The sequence below is a fragment of the Chiloscyllium plagiosum genome, chromosome 20, assembly GCF_004010195.1.
Source record: "Chiloscyllium plagiosum isolate BGI_BamShark_2017 chromosome 20, ASM401019v2, whole genome shotgun sequence".
Taxonomy (NCBI): domain Eukaryota; kingdom Metazoa; phylum Chordata; class Chondrichthyes; order Orectolobiformes; family Hemiscylliidae; genus Chiloscyllium; species Chiloscyllium plagiosum.
The window spans coordinates 56,894,798-56,914,546 of record NC_057729.1 but is presented as its reverse complement, the minus strand read 5'-3'; the positions used below and the strand labels follow the sequence as shown (position 1 = coordinate 56,914,546).

The 19,749-nt window shown below is 43.6% G+C and overlaps 1 protein-coding gene across 1 annotated transcript in view; it reads right to left on the bottom strand.

The window, feature by feature from the left end:
* Positions 1 to 351: 351 nt before the first annotated feature.
* The window catches only part of poglut1 (protein O-glucosyltransferase 1), a 36,009-nt gene continuing 16,611 nt past the window's right edge, over positions 352 to 19,749 (bottom strand). The window contains exons 7-11 of the mRNA XM_043710892.1: positions 15,486 to 15,585; positions 12,894 to 12,952; positions 11,542 to 11,709; positions 9,685 to 9,741; positions 352 to 1,823 (exon numbers count right to left, since the gene is read on the bottom strand). Coding sequence (XP_043566827.1) covers positions 1,667 to 1,823; positions 9,685 to 9,741; positions 11,542 to 11,709; positions 12,894 to 12,952; positions 15,486 to 15,585 — 541 coding nt within the window. The 3' untranslated portion in view covers positions 352 to 1,666. The remainder of the gene's footprint in view (positions 1,824 to 9,684; positions 9,742 to 11,541; positions 11,710 to 12,893; positions 12,953 to 15,485; positions 15,586 to 19,749) is intronic.

Here is a 19,749-nt window from a genome sequence, read left to right as displayed (position 1 = left end):
GTTGACGTAAGACTGTCCAAAGAATATATCACTAAAGAGAAAAAAACAAATTAGAATTTTTTTAAAAATTAAAAACTGTTCAGAAAACAGTGAGCATGTGCAGCTGGCATTTATCATTGGATTAATGATAGCAGCAGACTTATCAACAATTAAAGGGGTTAGACTAGATTGGAATCAGATTAGAGACAGAAGGCAAGACCAGAAAAGGATATGAAACCAAAAATGAGAATTTTAAAATCAAGTCTATTGTTTGACCATAATGCAGTGCAGATGATGGGAACATGTACACGGGTACCAGTCTTGGATGACCACAACTTTATGGAGAATAGAATGTTGGAGGCAAGCCAGAAATGTATAAAAAAAATTTATTAAAAAGCTTTTAATTAAACTGATCTGTGACATCATTCCGTTGTTACAGTTTCAGCAACTGGTTGACTGGAGCAGTGGCTGGTGCTGTTTTTCTGTTCCGTGTCCTTTCTGCCCAAAGTTTCAGTTCATTGTGACCGAAGAGCAAATCTGATACTGTCTCAGTTGAAGGACTATTACAAGACAAAGTATCATCAGTTGCAGTCCCTGCCCCATCGATCAACAAAACCCACAGCAAGGTGGCCACCTGTACCAATGTAACAAGGCACTTGAGTGGCGGGTTAGGATTTCTGCTGCTGGCCTTTCTATTACTAGCAAACACAAAACTGGCAACAGGAGACAGGAACAGAGGGAAGCAGCAGATAGTGATTGAAGGCTCCTCTGTCAGTCAAGTGGCATAGACGTCAAAATGAAATGCTTTACCAGCCCGATTGGAATATGGCCATGGAGAGGCTAAAAGTCAGGAATGCAGGTTCAAAAAGGGGCAGTGATGATAGGAATTCAAATATCCAGTCCCTAACTTTATTGGGAATGTCATTCAAAACACAAGATGAATAATGAAGATCTGCTTGAGTTTATAGATCAACATATAAATTGGGAGCAGGAGTAGGCCATTCAATTCTACTCTACAATTCAATAATATCATGGCTGATCTCACTACTCCACATTCCCTCCTTCCCCAATAACCTTCACCTAATCGCTTGTCCAAAATCAATATACTGCTGGCTTAAAAAGATTCAAGTCTCTGCTTCCCCCCCACTTTCTGAAGGATACCAAAGATTCTCAGAATACAAATTCTCATTTTGTCTTAAATGGGCAATCCCACATTGTATATCATTTCCTAATGGGGAACATCCTTTCCATATCCTATTAAGACCCTCAGGATCTTACGTATTTCAATCAAGCCATCCCTTACTGTTCTAAGCTGCAGAATTTGTCTCCATTAATGCTCTATTAAAAGAATGACTCTTGGAATGTGCTTCAATAAATTAAATTGATGACATTAAGACCATGATTAAAGAGACCGTACATATCTTGCTCCTTATTTTTGATGACCTTCCATTGCACACAATTTCCTTTGAATTTACAGTAAATGGAAGGATGTAGCCTTAAGTGTTTGGAGTCTATGGTTTGTATAAGATTGGCTGGACCCTGATTGGACCAGAATTTATAACTGCAGCAAAGGTTTTGAAAACTGATGGGAATGTTCCTCAGCTTAGCAAACTGGATTGACTATGTTGGAAGTTTCACAGAGAACCTGACCCTGCAGTCGCTGTGAATGTATCCATGTCTCCAAAAGCTACAGCTCACTTCGTTCATGCCTGGCAAAGATCTGGTTGTATTTCTTTTGTTTCTTGGGTTTATACAGCAGTAATTTGGAATATCTCATTAGCAGCTGCTTCCAGTAACAGGAAACATCCTCCATCTTCAAGTGCTCCAGGATAAACTGGTGGCCCCTGTGAAGGAAAAGATAAGCATCAGGGGTTGAGTTAGTGGAGCACCTATCTTCAACAGGGCTGGAAACCTGACAATGGAAATACAGGCCTATAGTGTTATTGCTGATAACAGCTTAAATACTACACATTAGACGACAGGGCTAGACTGGAGTACGTCTGGAATATGGATCAATGGTAACTTTATCATCTCTGAGCTAGGTCATGTGGTCTACTTCCCTTAAAGGCACATAGAACATAGAACAATACAGCTCAGTACAAGCCCTTCAGCCCTCAATATTGTGACAACTATCTGACCCTACTCTAAGATCAGAATAACCTACATACCCTTCAATATATGATCTTCCATGACCTTTTCCAAGAATCACTTAAATATCCCTAATATATCTGACTCTACTACCACCACTGGCAGTGCATTTCATACACCCACCACTCTCTATGTTAAGAACCTCCCTCAAACCTTCCTCCAAACACCTGAAAATTATGCCCCTCGTGATAGACATTTCCACCCTGGGAAAAAAAGTCTCTGGCTATCACTCTATTTATGCCTCACACCAGCTTGTACAGCTCTAACAAGTCACCTTTCATCCTTCTTCATTCCAATGAGAAAAGGTCTAGCTCCTTCAATCTTTTATAGAACATAGAAAAATACAGCGCAGTACAGGCCCTTTGGCCCTCGATGTTGCGCCGATCCAAGCCCACCTAACCTACACGAGCCCACTATCCTCCATATGCCTATCCAATGTCCGTTTAAATGCCCATAAAGAGGGAGAGTCCACCACTGCTACTGGCAGGGCATTCCATGAACTCACGACTCGTTGAGTAAAGAATCTACCCCCAACATCTGTCCTATACCCACCACCCCTTAATTTAAAGCTATGCCCCCTTGTAATAGCTGACTCCATACGTGGAAAAAGATTCTCATGGTAAACCCTATCTAAACCCCTAATCATCTTGTACACCTCTATCAAGTCACCCCTCAACCTTCTTTTCTCCAATGAAAACAGCCCCAAGTGCCTCAGCCTTTCCTCATACGATCTTCCTACCATACCAGGCAACATCCTGGTAAACCTCCTCTGCACCTGTTCCAGTGTCTCCACATCCTTCCTATAGTATGGCGACCAAAACTGCACACTTTTATCGTAAGACATGCCCTCCAGTCCAGGCAGCAACTTGGTAAATCTCTACTGCACCTTTTCTAAAGCTTCCACATCTTTCCTATAATGAACTGAACACAATATTCCAAGTGTGGTCTAACCAGGGCTCTTAAACTCAATCCCCCTGCCAATGAAAGCCAACACACCATACGCCTTAACAATCCTATCAACTTGTGTGGCAACTTTCAGGCACCTATGGAGGTGGACCACAAGATCCCTCTGTTGCTCCACACTGCCAAGAATCCTGTCTTTAACCCTGTATTCTGCATTTAAATTCAATCTTGCAAAATGAATTACTTCACACTTTTCCAGGTTGAACTCCAACTGCCATTTATCAGACCACCTCTGCGCCCACACCTCCCTCCAAGGCCCCAAAGAAAACTTCCATATCCACCACAAATTCACCTGCACCTCCTCACACATCATCTATTGCATCCTCTGCACCCGATGTGGCCTCCTCTATATTGGGGAGACAGGCCCCCTACTTGCAGAGCGTTTCAGAGAACACCTCTGGGACACCCGGACCAACCAACCCAACCACCCTGTGGCTCAACACTTCAACTCCCCCTCCCACTCCACCAAGGACATGCAGGTCCGCCCCTCCCCCAAGTCCCTCCTCCCTACCTTTTATCTTAGCCTGCTGAACACACTTTCCTCATTCCTGAAGAAGGGCTTATGCCCGAAACGTCGATTCTCCTGTTCCCTGGATGCTGCCTGACCTGCTGCGCTGTTCCAGCAACACATTTCAGCTCTGATCTCCAGCATCTGCAGACCTCACTTTCTCCACCTCTGTACCCTGTCAATGTCCCATTGCAATCTACAACAGCCCTCCACGCTATCCACAGTTCCACCAACCTTCGCGTCATTGGCAAACGTACTAATCTACCCTTTCACTTCCTCATCCAAGTCATTTATAAAAATCATAAAGAGCAGAGGTCCCAGATGCCTGTTGTACACCACAGGCTGAATATCGTCAATCTACCACCCCCCTCTGTCTTTTATAGGCCAGTCAATTCAGTATCCAGACTGACAGGTTTCCCTGTATCCCATGCCTCCTTACTTTCTGAATGAGCCTACCATGAGGAACCTTATCAAATGCCTTGCTAAAATCCATGTACACCACATCCACTGCTCTACCTTCAATGTGCTTTGCCACATCCTCAAAAAATTCAATAAGGCTTGTGATGTGGAGGTAATGGTGTTGGACTTAGGTGGATAAAGTTAGATGTCACACAATGCCAAGTTAGAGTCTAACAGCTTTATTTAAAATCACAAGCTTTCAGAGCACTGTTCCTTCATCAGGTGAAGTGGAGAGAGGCGCATGGGCACAGAGATAGGCAGAGAGATAGTGGCAAGATTTGGCTATGGGTACCCACCCAGCAATGCTTGCCTCTTCACAGAATACATGGAATAGTCCCTCTTCCACAGCTACATTGGCAGAATCCTCCACCTTTTCCTATTACATCGATGACTGTATCAGTGCTGCCCTTGTGCTCCCAGGAGGAGCTTGAACAATTCATTCAACATATCAACACCCTCTACCACAACCTCAAATTCACCTAGTCCATCTCCAACGCTTCCTTCTCCTTCCTGGACCTCTCCATCTCCATCTCTGGTGACTAACTACACACTGACATCTACCAAAACTCCATCAATTCCTACAGCTACCTTGACTACACCTCCTCCACCCCACCTCCTGTAAAAATGCGATCCCCCTATTTCCAATTCCTCCGCCTCCACTGTATCTGCTCTCACGATTAGCAATTCTATTTCAGGACATCCCAGCTGTCTGTCTACTTGAAGCGTCATAAATTTTTACTCCCCAGTGATCAACAGTGTCCTCAATCGCGTCTCCTCCATTTCCCACACTTCTGCGTTCGAACTCCAACTCCCACCCCTCCCCCCACTCCCAACATAGAATCCCCCTGGTCCTCACATTCCACCCCACCAATCTCCAAAACTTTCACTGCCTTCAGTCAGACCCCACGACCCAAAATATATTTCCCTCCCCACCCCTATCTGCATTCCATAGGGACTGTTCCCTCTGTGACTCCCTCATTAGGTCCACACTCGCCACTAACCCCTCTCCACACCTGACACCTTCCTGTTCCATTGTAAGAGGTGCAAAACCTGCACCCACACATCCCTCTCACCTCTGTCCATGGCCCCAAGGTTCATTTCAAATTTGGGAGAGATTTACTTGCACATCCTCCAACCTCATCAACTGCATCTGTGCTCTCTACATGCAAACTTGAGGAACGGTTCAGGGAACATCTCTGGTCCATATGCACTAACCAACCCCACCCTCCTGTGCCCATCCACTTCAACTCCCCCTCCCACTCCTCTAAGGACGTATCCAATCTGGGCCTCCTCCACTGCCTACACAAGGCCACCCGTAAACTGGAGGAGAAACTTGCACATTCTCTCCGTGTCTGTGTGGGTTTCCTCCGGGTGCTCCGGTTTCCTCCCACAGTCCAAAAATGTGCAGGTTAGGTGAATTGGCCATGCTAAATTGCCCATAGTGTTAGGTGAAGGGGCAAATGTAAGGGAATGAGTCTGGGTGGGTGCGCTTTGGCGGGTCGGTGTGGACTTGTTGGGCCGAAGGGCCTGTTTCCACACTGTAAGTAATCTAATCTAATCAAAACACATCTTCTGCCTCGGCATCCTACAACCACACTGCATGAACCTAAATTCGCCAGTTTCCAAATCTCCCCTCCTCCAACCGAACCCTAGATCCAACCCTCAGACTCAGATCCACCCTCCTGACCTGACCTAGCTGTTCCATCTTCCTTCCCACCTATCCACCCCACCCTTCCCATCAACCTATCACCTCCACCTCCACACGCCTACCTTTTCCCGAGTTCCATTCCTCTTTCCTCAATTTATCTCTCAACCACCTTCCCCTCCCCAGTCCTGAAGAAGGCTCCTACACAAAACTTGTGTAGGAGCCTTCTTGCTCCACTGATGCTGCCTGACCTGCTGTGCCTTTTCCAGTACCATGCTTCATCAACTCTGATTTCCCCAGCATCTGCAGTCCCCATTGTCTCCTTATGGCAAGATAATTCCAGGTAATTAAGAGTGTCAACAGATAAGTACAAATGGTGTGAGTAGACTGACAACAGGCTGAACGCAATCAAGAGTGTCAAGAGATTAATACAAACAGTGTGACTATAGTGGCAGTTGAAACTTTATTGCTGGAACAGCACAGCAGGTCAGGCAGCATCCAGGGAACAGGAGATTCGACGTTTCGGGCACAGGCCCTTCTTCAGGAATGAGCAGAGAGTGTTCAGCAGGAGAAGATAAAAGGTAGGGAGGAGAGACTTGGAGGAGGGGCGTTGGAAATGTGATAGGTGGAAAGAGGTCAAGGTGAGGGTGATAGGTCGGAGTAGGATGGAGGCGGAGAGGTCAAGAAGAAGACTGCAGGTCAGGAAGGCGGTGCCGGGCTGGAGGGATTCGGCTGAGACAAGGTGGGGGGAGGGGGGGATGAAGAAACTGGTGAAGTCCAAGTTCATCCCCTGTGGTTGGAGGGTTCCCAGTCGGAAGATAAGACGCTCCTCCTCCGACCGTCGCGTTGTTGTGGTTTGGCGGTAGATGAGTCCAATGACCTGCATATCCTCGGTGGAGTGGGAGGGGGAGTTGAAATGCTGTGCTACAGGGTGGTTGGGTTGGTTCGTCCGGGTGGCCCAGAGGTGCTCTCTGAATCGCTCCGCAAGTAGGCGGCCTGTCTCCTTCGACTGACCGAACTGGTCCTCACCCTGAACAACTTTTCTTTCCAATCCTCCCACTTTCTCCAAACAAAAGGAGTAGCCATGGGCACCCGCATGGGCCCCAGCTATGCCTGCCTCTTCGTAGGGTATGTGGAACAATCCATCTATTAAAAGTATATTAAAAGCCAATGACACAATCTGATGCTATGGGGGTTTAAGACTGGGGAAAATTAAACAGTTGGAAGGAGAACTGCCAAGCCTCCAAGATCTGCAGACTGCCCAGAGAATAGCTCTCTTAAAAGGTACCCTTATCAATTAGTAACCTGTGAAGCAGAATCCTGAAGATGATGATTTGATGTCCGGGGGGGGGGGGGGGGGTTTATTGGACTAGTATTGTAGATGAGGAAAGTAAAAGCTAGGTTAGCGGAAGGAGTTGTAAATAGGTGTTAGTTAATTATTCTCTGTTATACTTTAACAAATAAAGTTGTTACTTTTACTTTAACTAGTTCTTAGCCTTTTGCATTTTCACAGATTACTGCACAGATAAATATTTTCTGTGTTGGTTTAAATTAAGCAGGAGGGTTTAACCCGTGTCGTAACAATTGTTGTGTATCTTGAAGGCGGCCTTAGAGGACACTTACCTAAAGATCAGATGTTGAATGTCATTGACCGCTGAAGCGTTCCCTGACTGGAATGGAATACTCCTGCCTGGCAATCATTGCACTGTGTCCATTCACCTACTGCCATAGTATTTGCATGATCTCACTGGTATACCATGCCTTGGCATCCTTTCCTGGAGTGTATGAGGTAGACAACATTGGCTGAGGCACATGAGTACTTACCATGTACATGGTGAATGGTGTTTCCATGTGCGATAGTAATATCCATGTTGATGGTCTCCTATGTCTTGCAATGGCAGCGTTGTATGGTGTTGTGGTTACTATTCTCCCGAAGGCTGAGTAGTTTGCTATGAATGATGATCTGTTTTAGGTTAGGCAGTTGTTTGAAGGCAAGTTATGGGGATGCAGGGATGGCCTTGGCGAAATGTTGATCATCATCCATGACGTGTTGAAGGCTGTGAAGAACATGGCGTAGTTTCACCGTTCTGGGTTAAGTACTGGACAACGAAGGGTACTCGATCAATCATGTCCCTCTCAGCCTTCTGAGATGGCTGAGATTTTTCGCTGTGGCACACTGGAATTGTTGATTTATGAGTTGAGTCATATCCTGTTCTTATAAGGACATCTTTCAGTGTCTGTCGCATTCCTCCTCGTCAGAGCAAATCCTGTGTATACACAGTGCTTGTCTGTAGGGGATGGCTTCTTTAACGTGTTTAGGGTGGAAGCTGGAGAAGTGAAGCATCATGAGGCTATCCATGGGCCTTGTTTAGAGTGAAACACTGAGAAGTCCATTCTTGATGGAGATGCATATGTTCAAGAATGAAACATTCTGAACAGTACTCCTTGGATAAGTCTGATGGTGGGATGGAGCTTGTTGATATTGTTGTGTAGTTGGCTCAGTGATTCTTCGCCATGAATCCAAAGGAAGATGATGTTGGAGTAAAGGAGTGGGGAGGTCATGTTGCAGTGTACACGACATTGGCGAAAGTGAGGACTGCAGATGCTGGAGATTAGAGTCGTGACTGTGGTGCTGGAAAAGCACAGCAGGTCAGTCAGCATCCGAGGAGGAGAATCGACATTTCAGGCAAAAAGCCTTCATTAGGATTCTTGTACACGACATTGGTTAGGCCACTTTTGGAATATTGTGTGCAATTCTGGTCTCCCTCCTTTTGGACGGCTGTTGTGAAACTTGAAAGGGTTCAGAAAAGATTTACATGGATGTTGCCAGGGTTGGAGGACTTGAGCTATACAGAGAGGCTGGGGCTGTTTTCTCTGGAGCATCAGAGGCTGAGGGGTGACCTTATAGGGGTTTCTAAAATCATGAGTGGCACGGATAGGTAAATAGACAAGATCTTTTCCCTAAGGTGGGAGAGTCCAGAACTAGAGGGCATAGGTTTAGGGTGAGGGGGGACAAATTTAAAAAGGCTCTAAGGGGCAAATTTTTTCACGCAGAGGGTGGTGCATGTATGGAATGAACTGCCAGATAATGCAGAAGCTGGAACAATTACAACATTTAAAACTCATCTGGATGGGTATATGAATAAAAAGGGTTGAGAGGGATATTGACCAAGTACTGGCAAATGGGAATAGATTAGTTTAGGATATCTGGTTGGCATGGACAAGTTAAACTGAAGGGTCTGTTTCCATGCTGTACATCTCTGTGACTCTATATTGTTGATGTACCTGGTCTATAGCATTAGTTGGAAGTCCTGAGTGGTGAAGACGTTTTGCTCAAACTTGTGCATGAAAATATTGGCATATCGGGGTAAAAATTTGGTCCGAAATGGCTGTTGTGCCTCTGGATGAAGAGCTGGCTGTTGAAGGTGACGACGTTGTGATTGAAGATTAAGCGGATGAGTTGTAGTGTGGTGTATGAAGATTGTCAATGTTTGTTATTAATGCTGTGCCTTAATTAATCTGATCATAGATCAATTCTTCATCTATTAATCAGCCTGTCAACACACTACTCACACTGTTTCTACTTATCAGTTGACACGCTTAATTACCTGGAATTATCTTGCCACTGTCTCTGCCTATATATTCTGTGCCTGTGCGCATCCCTCCACTTCATCTGATGAAGCAGCAGTGCTCTGAAAGCTTGTGATTTTAAATAAACCTGCTGGGCTATAACCTTGCATAGTGTGACTTCTGACTAAAGGCACATGAGCAGAAAGTTTAGACTGACATTCCAGTGGAGTGGTGAGGGAGTGCCCTCTCAAGTGAATGTAAAAGATCCCACAAATAGAGAAATAAAGAAACAAAAGTCAAAAGAGTTTGGGGGAACAGTTTTAACGATCTATATGGTTAGTATGTGCTTTGACCTCCATCAGTGATATCTGGTTGATTTTATTCAAACCACAGCAGTAGGTTTTGCACTTACCTCTCTGCAATCTCTCTGGCAATGTCGTCATTTTCTTGAACAAACTGTAACAACTCCCTACAGTAACAGAGAAACAAGATCGATCAACTTCCCAGTCAACAGCTCTTAGTCCTGCGAATGCAATATTGGACTTTCTGCACACTGTGGTTACAGAATTATTATACCCTGTACATGTTATTTAACAATTCATGGGATGTAGGCACCACTGGCTGAATCAGCATTTATTGCCTGACAGAAGGTAGTGGTCAGTTGCCTCCTTGAACTGCTAGTCTTGAGCTATAAGGACACGACATTGCTGTTAAGGAATAGCGTTTCAGAATTTTGACTCAGTAACACTGAAAGAATGTTGATTATATTTCCAAATCAGGCTGGTGTGTGGCTTGGAGAGGAGAATGCAAGGTGTGGTCCTTTCGCCCAGCTTCTGCTCTCATTTTACTAGACCTTATGAATTCATGGTTTGGATGTGGTGTCAGAGGGGCCGTGGTCAATTTCTGCAATACATCTTGTAGATGGCACACACTGCTATTGCCTATTGGTGATGAAGGAAGTGAATGTCGAAGATGAGGGATAGTGCCGATTAAGCAGTTGCTTTGTTGTGCAATGTTGTTGAGCATTGGGAGTGGCACCTATCCATCATAGTTCCAACTTATGCCTTGTAAATGGCGCATAAACATTGGGGTGACAGAAAGCCCCTGATCTGCTGTTGTAGTCACAGCATTTATATTGCTGCCCCAGTTCAGTTTTGGGCTAACAGTAACCTTAGATTGTTGGTAGTGGGGGAAGACTCAGAGATGGCAATGTAATTGAATATCAAGGACCAAATGGTTAGATTCTCTTGAAGAGGAGCTAGTCATTGCCTGGCATTTGTGTGGTATGAATGTTTTGCCACTTATCAACATAAGCCCAAATTTTGTCCAAGTCTTGCTGTATATAAATGTGCACTGTGATGTTGTGAATGGTGCTGTACACTGTGCATTCACCAGCAAACTTCTCCACTTCTCACCTTATGGAGGGAAGGTCACTGATCAAGCAGCTGAAGATGGTTGGGTCTGAAACACTACTGTGAAGAACTCCTACAGAGATGTCCTGGAGCTAAGATGACTGGCTGCGAAAAACCACAATAATCTTTTTTGGCGCCAGGTATGACTCCAACCAGAGGCAAACTTTCCCCCAATTCTGCCATGGATCCTTGATGCAACACTCAGTCAAACTTTGCCTCGATGCCGTAGACAGTCACTCTCCCCTTCCTTCTGGATTCAGCTTTTCTGTATATGTTTGAACTGAGGCCAGGACCTGGCAGAATCCAAGCTGAGCATCAGTGAGCAGGTTTTTCTTTGCAAGGGATGCTTGATAATACCATCAATAATCCCTTCCATCAGCTTGCTTATGATTGAGAGGAGAATAGGAGATGTCTTTTGCAATGAGGTGCTGGACTCCCCCAGCATTGAGTCTGGGGATAATTGTAGAGTTTGTATACCAACATTCACAACTAGATGCCACAGGACTGCAGAGCTCAGACCTGATCCTTTGTTGTGGGATGGCTTAGCCTCTTCTATTACACACTCCTTCCACTGTTTGACATACAGGTAGCCCTATGTTATAGTTTCACCAGTATAGGATACACTAGCATAGTTTTTTAGATACTGCCAAAATAATATAAGTAAACCTCCAAGGGGATACAATAAAAGGATACAAAAAAAAACATCTACTCAGCAAATAAATTCTTCTTCCTATTAAAAGTAGAATTACAACTTTGTAAATGCCCTTCAGCTAAATCTGAACATGACTACCATATCGATTAACAACCGTGTCGGCAGCAGATGACCCACTAATCTGTCATTCCACCAAGAGTCTTACCGAACATTGGAGAGATCTTGGTTAACAGGGATGTAATGTACCCATGGTTTCAGCTGGGGGTAAAAGAATTCCAGCCATTCATTCCCAACATGGAAAACCAACGATCCGCACAGAAAAAGATGTTTAAATCGGAAACTGGCTGCAACACCTCGGAAATTAAATAAATACCTAGAAAAGAAACAGACTTTGTTTGTTAACTCCATCCATCCACAGCTGCAAATGCAATTAGCCTCGGTGTGTGAGAAGCTCCATTCTGAGCTAAACTGGAGGTCACAACTGGCAACTCTCCAGGACGTTCTCCGCTGGCTCACTTGAAGTTTTCCTTATTTGCAAAGAACATTTCTGGGATGTTGAGCTCAAGGTAGTTAGGGGGAGATCTGAAAACCAGAAGTAAGTGTCTTGTAAGAGCAGCAGCAGCAGCAGCAGCTCTGCACCCCCTCCATCTAATGCAGACCAACAGATTACATGTGTTTAAAAGGGCCTGCATGTATGAAGATTTAAACCAGAAAGGAAGGGCTGCTTTCGCAAAACATTTGCCTGGCTGTGATCACAGGTTAAATCATGCAAGCTCCTGGATACACAAGTTCCAGCCAACCTGCTTGAAGAACAAACAGAAACAGGAGTACACCATACGATCCCTCATGCCTGCTCCACCACTCAATGCAATTAGAGATGATCTTCTGTTTCAATGCCATTTCCCTGTTATATTTCCAAATCTTTAGATTCTCTTTGTGCTCAAAAATATATTGATTTCAGTCTTGGAATATACTCAAGTAGCCCCTAGCTATGTGTGGTAGAGAATTCCAAAACTTTGAAACTTTTCAGTGAATAAATTTTTCTCTTCACCTCAATCTCAAATACTGAAAATCTGACCCTTAGTTTTAGACCCTTTTGTCAGGGAAAATGGTCTCTTTGCCCTCTGACAATTTTATATATTCCGAAGAAGTCACCACCCATTCTCCTAAATTCTAGAGAATACAGACCTAGTTAATTAAGAGAACAATATGGCAAAGTTATCCCAATACAGATCAGCACAAGGTACTAAACCTTTGAAGGTAAAAACAAAAGGTACAAATATCTTGGATAATAAGAGGAGAAATGGAGCTGCGGGAGCAATGGAATCTATGAGTATAGAAAGATGATGACTGGCTAATGACTCATACTTATTGAGGTTTGATGAAGAGACCCATATCAAACGTTGACCTGGCATTTCTTTTTTTAGGGGCTGACTGACCTCCTCTGCATCCTTGGTTTTATTATCCCAATGCTAAGGACAGCATGTGTGACACCAGGAAGGCAAATTCTGCATAAGATGCACAAAACTGAGAGTGAAAACGTTTCTAACAACATACTTGTACTTGCAATGGTCCACCAATGGAATTTCTTTGGCAGGGGGTCTTCCTAGAGTATCCTGCAAATAAATGAAGTGAACATATTAACAGCTTAGATCAATGTGGCACCATTAGCATGGTAAAACATTTTAAGGAGTATAATCAAACAATGCTTGGCACTGAGCCACATTCAAGGGTATCACAATGCATTATCGAATGCTTGGTCAATGAGGTAGGTTTTATGAAGCATTTTAAGTGAACGGAGAAACAGGAGAGGTTTAAAGTAATTCCAAAGCCTACGGTTCAGACAGTTGAAAGCACGGCTGCAAGTGGTGGAGATGAAAATTGGAATGCAAAGGAGGCACTACAATTAACAGGAGAACTCAGAACAAGCAAAATAGGAGCAAAGGTTGACCACTGATTCCATCCAGGCAAAAGTGGGTACTGCAGATGCTGGAGAGTAGAGTCCAGATTAGAGTGGTGCTGGAAATGCACAGCAGGTCAGACAGCATCCGAGGAGCAAGAAAATTGACGTTTCATGCAAAAGCCTTTCATCAGCATTGATTCCATCCTTCAATATGAGCCTGGCTAACTTTCGATATCACCTTTCCCACCTTCTCCTCATATCCTGCAATCCCCAGAGGTTTCTATCAAGCTCAGTCTCAAACGTATTCAACACTGGACTATCAACAACTCAGTCAAGAAATTTTTCCTCATTTCAGTCCTGACCATATGGTTACTCCCAAATTATGGGAAACATTTACTCAGTGTCTATCCTATCAAGCTCCATCAGACTCATGTAGGTTTCGAGGAGCTCATCTCTCATTATTCTAAGCTCCAACTTTCATAGGCCTGATTACTCAGCCTTTCACCATAATAAAGCCATCTTCTGCAGGAATCAATCTAGTGAACCTTTACTATGACACTGCCAATGCAAGAATATCCTTCCCTGGACATGGGGATCAGAGCTGTACAAAGTATTCCAGGTTTGCTTGCTAAACTTCATTTTTTGAACATTTCTCTGAACATTTAGAAGTCTCATGTTTTTTTGAAAATATTAGTTTTCCATTCTTACTATCAAAATGAATAATGTCACACTTCCCCTTACTGTACACCTCCTGCTACCTTGTTCCTCACTCACTTTACTTGTCTATATCACAATCAGGTCCCCTCTCAGCCTTCTCCACTCTAAAAAAAAACCAGGCCCAGCACCGCATTTTCAAGTAGGCAGCATTTTCCTAGTGTCACCGTAGGTGTGACTACAACAGATGGATTGCAATATGACAGGAGGCAGCTCGGATCACCTTCTCAACAGCAATTACTGATGGGTAATAAATGCTGGCTCTGCCAATACACTCACATCCCAAACACACATCAACAATACAGAGTCTCTTCTGCATTGTACTATTTAGAGTTCTCAAGTGAGAGAAAGCATTCTAGTTGGTATTAGTTGGATAGGAAAGATTCTATTTACTAACCAAGACCATCTCTCCAAACCTCAGGCGGGTAGGCTTTACTGAACTTTTATCTCCCCAATTCATTCACAGGATTTGGGCAGCACTGGTACAGCTGGCATTTATTGTCTATCCCTAAATGGAAGGCCTGTTTATGAGACAATTTCAGAGGGTAACCACATTCCTGAGAGTTTGGGGACACTTGAAGGCCAAGTGGGCAAGAACAGCAGGTTTTGTTTTGTAAAGGACATCAATGAGCAGACAAGTTTTAATAATAACCCGACAGTTACCTAAATTCCAAATTTGTTGAATTAGCTGAGTTTAAATTCTACAACTGCAACTGAACTCATTGGATTGAACTCAAGTCTCCACATTATTAGTCCTGGTTTATGCATTGCTACTCGAGTAAAATAAACACTATACTACAGTAGCTGCCATTCCACACCCTCTACCCTTGTGGCCTCACTGCAAGAACAGCTACTGCATTTCCACAGCAGCTGCGTTATTGTAGTACATCCCACGGTGTTTCACAGCAATGCAATCAGACCAAAAAGGCGGCGTGGAGCCAGAGGATGAGACATTTGAACAGGTGAACCAAAGTCTGATCGAAGAGATCAGTTTTATGCAGGAGAGAAAATTGGAGACGCTGAGGTTTCGGAGGAGAATTTCTAGCGTATCTAAATGGTTTTTGCCAAGCTCGTGAATGGAGTGATCAAAAGATATCGCGAATGAGAAAGATGCAGACTTAGCAAGATTCCTCGCATCATGTCAATTTGTACAAATTAGGACCATTCTTATACTGTGACTTCACACACTTAACACAAAAAAACAGAGAAACTCAGCGTAAGTGAAGAAAAAAAAATGAGGTAAGGTTTTTGAGTCTAACATGATTCTTCTTCAGAAGAAAAAAAACAGAACTCATGCCAGACTCCAAACATTAACTTTGCTTCTCTCTCCACAGATGCTGCCAGACCTGCTAAGTTTCTCCAGCATACTGTGTTGGCTTCAGATTTCCAGCATCTGCTACATTTTGTTTCTATTCCACCAACTGGGTTGCTTATCACATTCCACACAGAAATTGATATATAATTATCTTATTCTAATACAATTCTACATATAAAAGTCTCGACTTCAATTCAGCAACTAACACCAGGAGTACCTTTTCGGACTTCCAGGCTTGGTTTTTCGTGTACTCGGCATCTACCAACAAAGGCTCTTCCCGAGACAGCAGAATAAGAGGGTCTCGCTCAGAACTTGTCCTGAAATATCACAATATAATATCCACACGTGCATTAAGAGAGCGATACAGACACACATACATACATATTGTCTATGGCCCTGTCTTTTTGGTTGAGTATGCACGTGAGAAAACAAGAAGAGGTAAGTAACAGATAACATTTTGTTTCCATTCATGCAATGTGGGTGGCATAGTGTGGTGGTGTCACTGGCAAGGCCGGCATCTATCCACAAGTGCCCATTAAGATGATGCTTAGCTATCTTCTCCAATACAACCAAATGGGTTGGTATGCCATTTCACAGAGCAGTTATAACTCAACCACATACAAGCCAGACTTTCCTCACGTGAAGAAAATTGGTTTGTATAACAATCCAATATTCCATCGTCACCACTGTGAATTGAGCATTTTACTCCAGATTTATTCAGTTAAATCTCCTAGATGCTATGGTCTGCAGATTATTCATCAGGCGTCCAAGATCATTAGTCCAGTAGTATAATCACTCAGCTATCTCTCTCCCAAGCACCATGACATGAGCACTTTCCATAACTTTCATGATGAATTGAGAATGGGAAAGTGAACAGGAATTGATATCGATAAAACATCCGGCTTTAATTGAGAAATGGTTTATATCAATGCACCCTGGTCCAGCTACATCCTACTCTTTAACTTGCTTCACTTGAATAGTACACTCTGTCTCAACCCCTGTCATTGCATGTAGGACTCCTGAGCCAGAGCTCATCTGCTCCATCGGTTTTTTTTCTTAAGTTGTGTTTTTTTCTTCTTTTTAGCTCCCATCCGCAGGCAGCAATGGTGGTGATCGAGGTGAAGGCCCCACGCGGACTCCCGGCCTAGAGGGCCCGCGCAGACTCGAGGCAAGCATGGACTCGACTTGTCTGCTATATCTTCTCTGCTTGGAAGGACTGTAATTTTGAACTTTTTATTTCTTAGATCTTAGTTCTAGTGCACAAGCCACCAGAAGCCAGTATATAGACACAGCAACTGCAGCCATTTACTGGCTTATGTCTTAGGGAATTGCCCGAAACAATCAGAGTTAAGCTGTTGGGTTTAAATTTACAGTTAGCTGTAAATCAGCAATAATGGGTGTATTCTCCATGGTAATACTACTTGCCAACCAATCAACAGTCTCATGCAGTATGAGGGTCGATTTTCCCACTGAGTGTAAGATATCTTTTTCCAGAACATTCAAGTTCTGTACTACAAATGACAATTTGTATTTAAATTCTGCTGACAATGTGGACTAAGAGGCAAATAAATTTGTCAGATAATTCATACTTGCATTCATATCTCCTGTCTGTTGGTATTTTAAAATGTTATGAATCAATTGGTCATACCCCTTGATCTCCTTATCCTGTATCAATAGGTCACTCATGTCATCTATCTGCACCTGTCAGAATGCACTGTTGACACAGAGTTGCACCAAGACAATTTTTAGATAATCTGGCTAAACTCTCTCTGCTGTACATATGGATGAGTTCTCTCAGCATTGCCCTATTAAGCTGCGTAATGCTAAAATAAATTTTGTAGCTAAAATGGAGTGGTGTACTGCAAGGATCTGTTTTGGGTCCACTGCTGTTTGTCATTTTTATAAATGGCTTGGATGAGGGCGTAGAAGGATGGGTTAGTAAATTTACAGAAGACACGAAGGTCAGTGGAGTTGTGGACAGTGCTGAAGGATGTGCAGGTTACAGAGGGTCATAGATAAGCTGCAGAGCTGGGCTGAGAGGTGTCAAATGGAGTTCAATGAGGAAAAGTGAGAGGTGATTCATTTTGGAAGGAGCAACAGGAATAAAGAGTACTGGGCTAACGGTAAGATTCTTGGTAGTGGAGATGAGCAGAGAGATTTCGGTGCTCATGTACATAGATCCCTGAAAGTTGCCACCCAGGTTGATAGGGTTGTTAAGAAGGTATGCGGTATTGGTAGAAGGATTAAGTTTCAGAGCCATGAGGTCATGTTGTAGCTGTACAAAATTCTTGTGCAGCCGCACTTGGAATATTGCGTACAGTTCTGGTCACGCATTATAGGAAGGATGTGGAAGCATTGGAAAGGGTTCAAAGGTCATTTACTAGGATGTTGCCTGGTATGGAGGGAAGGTCTTATGAGGAAAGGCTGAGGGACTTGAGGCTGTTTTCGTTAGAGAGAAGGCGGCTGAGAGGTGACTTAATTGAGACATATAAAATAATCAGAGAGTTAGATAGGATGGACAGCAAGAGCCTTTTTCCTCGAATGCTGATGACGAGCATGAGGGAACATAGCTTTAAGTTGAGGGGTGATAGATATAAGAGAGATATCAGAGGTAGTTTCTTTACTCAGTAGTAGGGGCGTGGAACACCCTGCCTGCAACAGTAATAGACTCGCCAACTTTAAGGGCATTTAAATGGGCATTGGATAAACATATGGATGAAAATGGAATAGTGAAGGTGTGATGGGCTTCAGATTGGTTTCACAAGTCGATGCAACATTGAGGGCCGATAGGTCTATGCTGAGCCGGGGGTGTAATGCTCAGGTACACAATCCTTTATCCAAAACCCATGGGGCCAGCTGGTTTTCGGAATTTTTTGGATTTCGGAATAAGTTACAATTTCACGGTCAAATTTTTAAAAATCTTACCAAATAGCAGTCGCACCCGTGAGTACTACAAGCCCTGAGAAAGAATTGACGCCTGTCAGCGCTGGGCCATGCCGCCATGTCACATCTGCGTGACGTGGGTCAAGTGGTGTGGAATTGTGCTAACTGTTTACAACCTTGTTATGGAGAAAAAAACTTCACATTTCAGAGCTTTTCGGATTTCGGAATAAGGATTGTGTACCTGTTCTATGTTCTACTTGGATCCTAATAAATGATGCCATTCCCAAGAAAATTACATTCACAACATTGCTAGGAATCCCCTTTGCTGTACACAGTTAATGAGAATTCCTCTTCTCTTTAACAGCTTTGCTGAATGATCCTACAGTCTGCAACCTTAATTATTTTCTGCTTTGTGTTTAAATTACAAATCTCCTGCCCTAATTGTTGCCTCAATCATCTCCTTACTTCCTTCTTACATTAGACTGTCTATTTCGGTTTCTAACTTTCCCCTTTATTGCTATGATTCTGGCATCGCGGCATTTCGTAGCTGCAGCTTTATTTTTAAATTATTTCTGTCACCCTTGATTTTCCTTACTGGAGCCATGCCTTGTAGTACCTGTTTGCTATGGCAGCAAAATTCATTCACAGCAGTAAGTACTTTGTTTACTTCTATCTTTCTCAGCCAGCAAATAAACTTTATTTTTAAAAGATTGCCCTTGCCCACCAGTGATTTCAGTTTCAATCATGCAGCCTCCAATGCCCAGTCTCCAGCTGAACCTCAATTTGTGACTGCTCCTTCAGTACCCAGCACCCAAAGCAATCTGTAACTGCCAAGTGCGACCAGTGCTACATCACCACATAGAGAAGCAACTGCGAGCCAGAAGCTATGGGTCTGCTACCAGGTCTGAAACGTATTTAGCATTGACTGCTCATTCTGCCTTGATGAATCTGGTCACAAGTTTTTACTCTACAAGATTCTCGAATGTTCAGCTGTTTCAGATGACGACTGTCTGCATGAGTCACTCAAAACTCAGATTAGGAAATTTCTAGAATCCAATGTAATTTAGGATACTGTTAAAAGTTTTATGTGGTTCAGCTAATTTGTGTTCCAATGCACTGCTGCTCACCATGCTGCATGTGCGAGCTGGATTCCATGCGCTAGATTTGCTGCCACCATCCTCCTTTTCAGTTGGCTCTAGAGGGCCTGCTGTCTGGATTGGTAGAGAATCATGTCTTAAACAAGACATGATAACCAGTTACAAGTTACATTGGTATGATACACAATGTTACCAAGATTACGAGACCTAGATGGTCAGTCTGACACCTTTGAGATCTAGAGGTATTATAGAACATAGAACATAGAAGAATACAGCGCAGTACAGGCCCTTCGGCCCTCGATGTTGTGCCGATCCAAGCCCACCTAACCTACACTAGCCCACTATCCTCCATATGCCTATCCAATGCCCGCTTAAATGCCCATAATGAGGGAGAGTCCACCACTGCTACTGGCAGGGCATTCCATGAACTCACGACTCGCTGAGTAAAGAACCTACCCCTAACATCTGTCCTATACCTACCCCCCCTTAATTTAAAGCTAT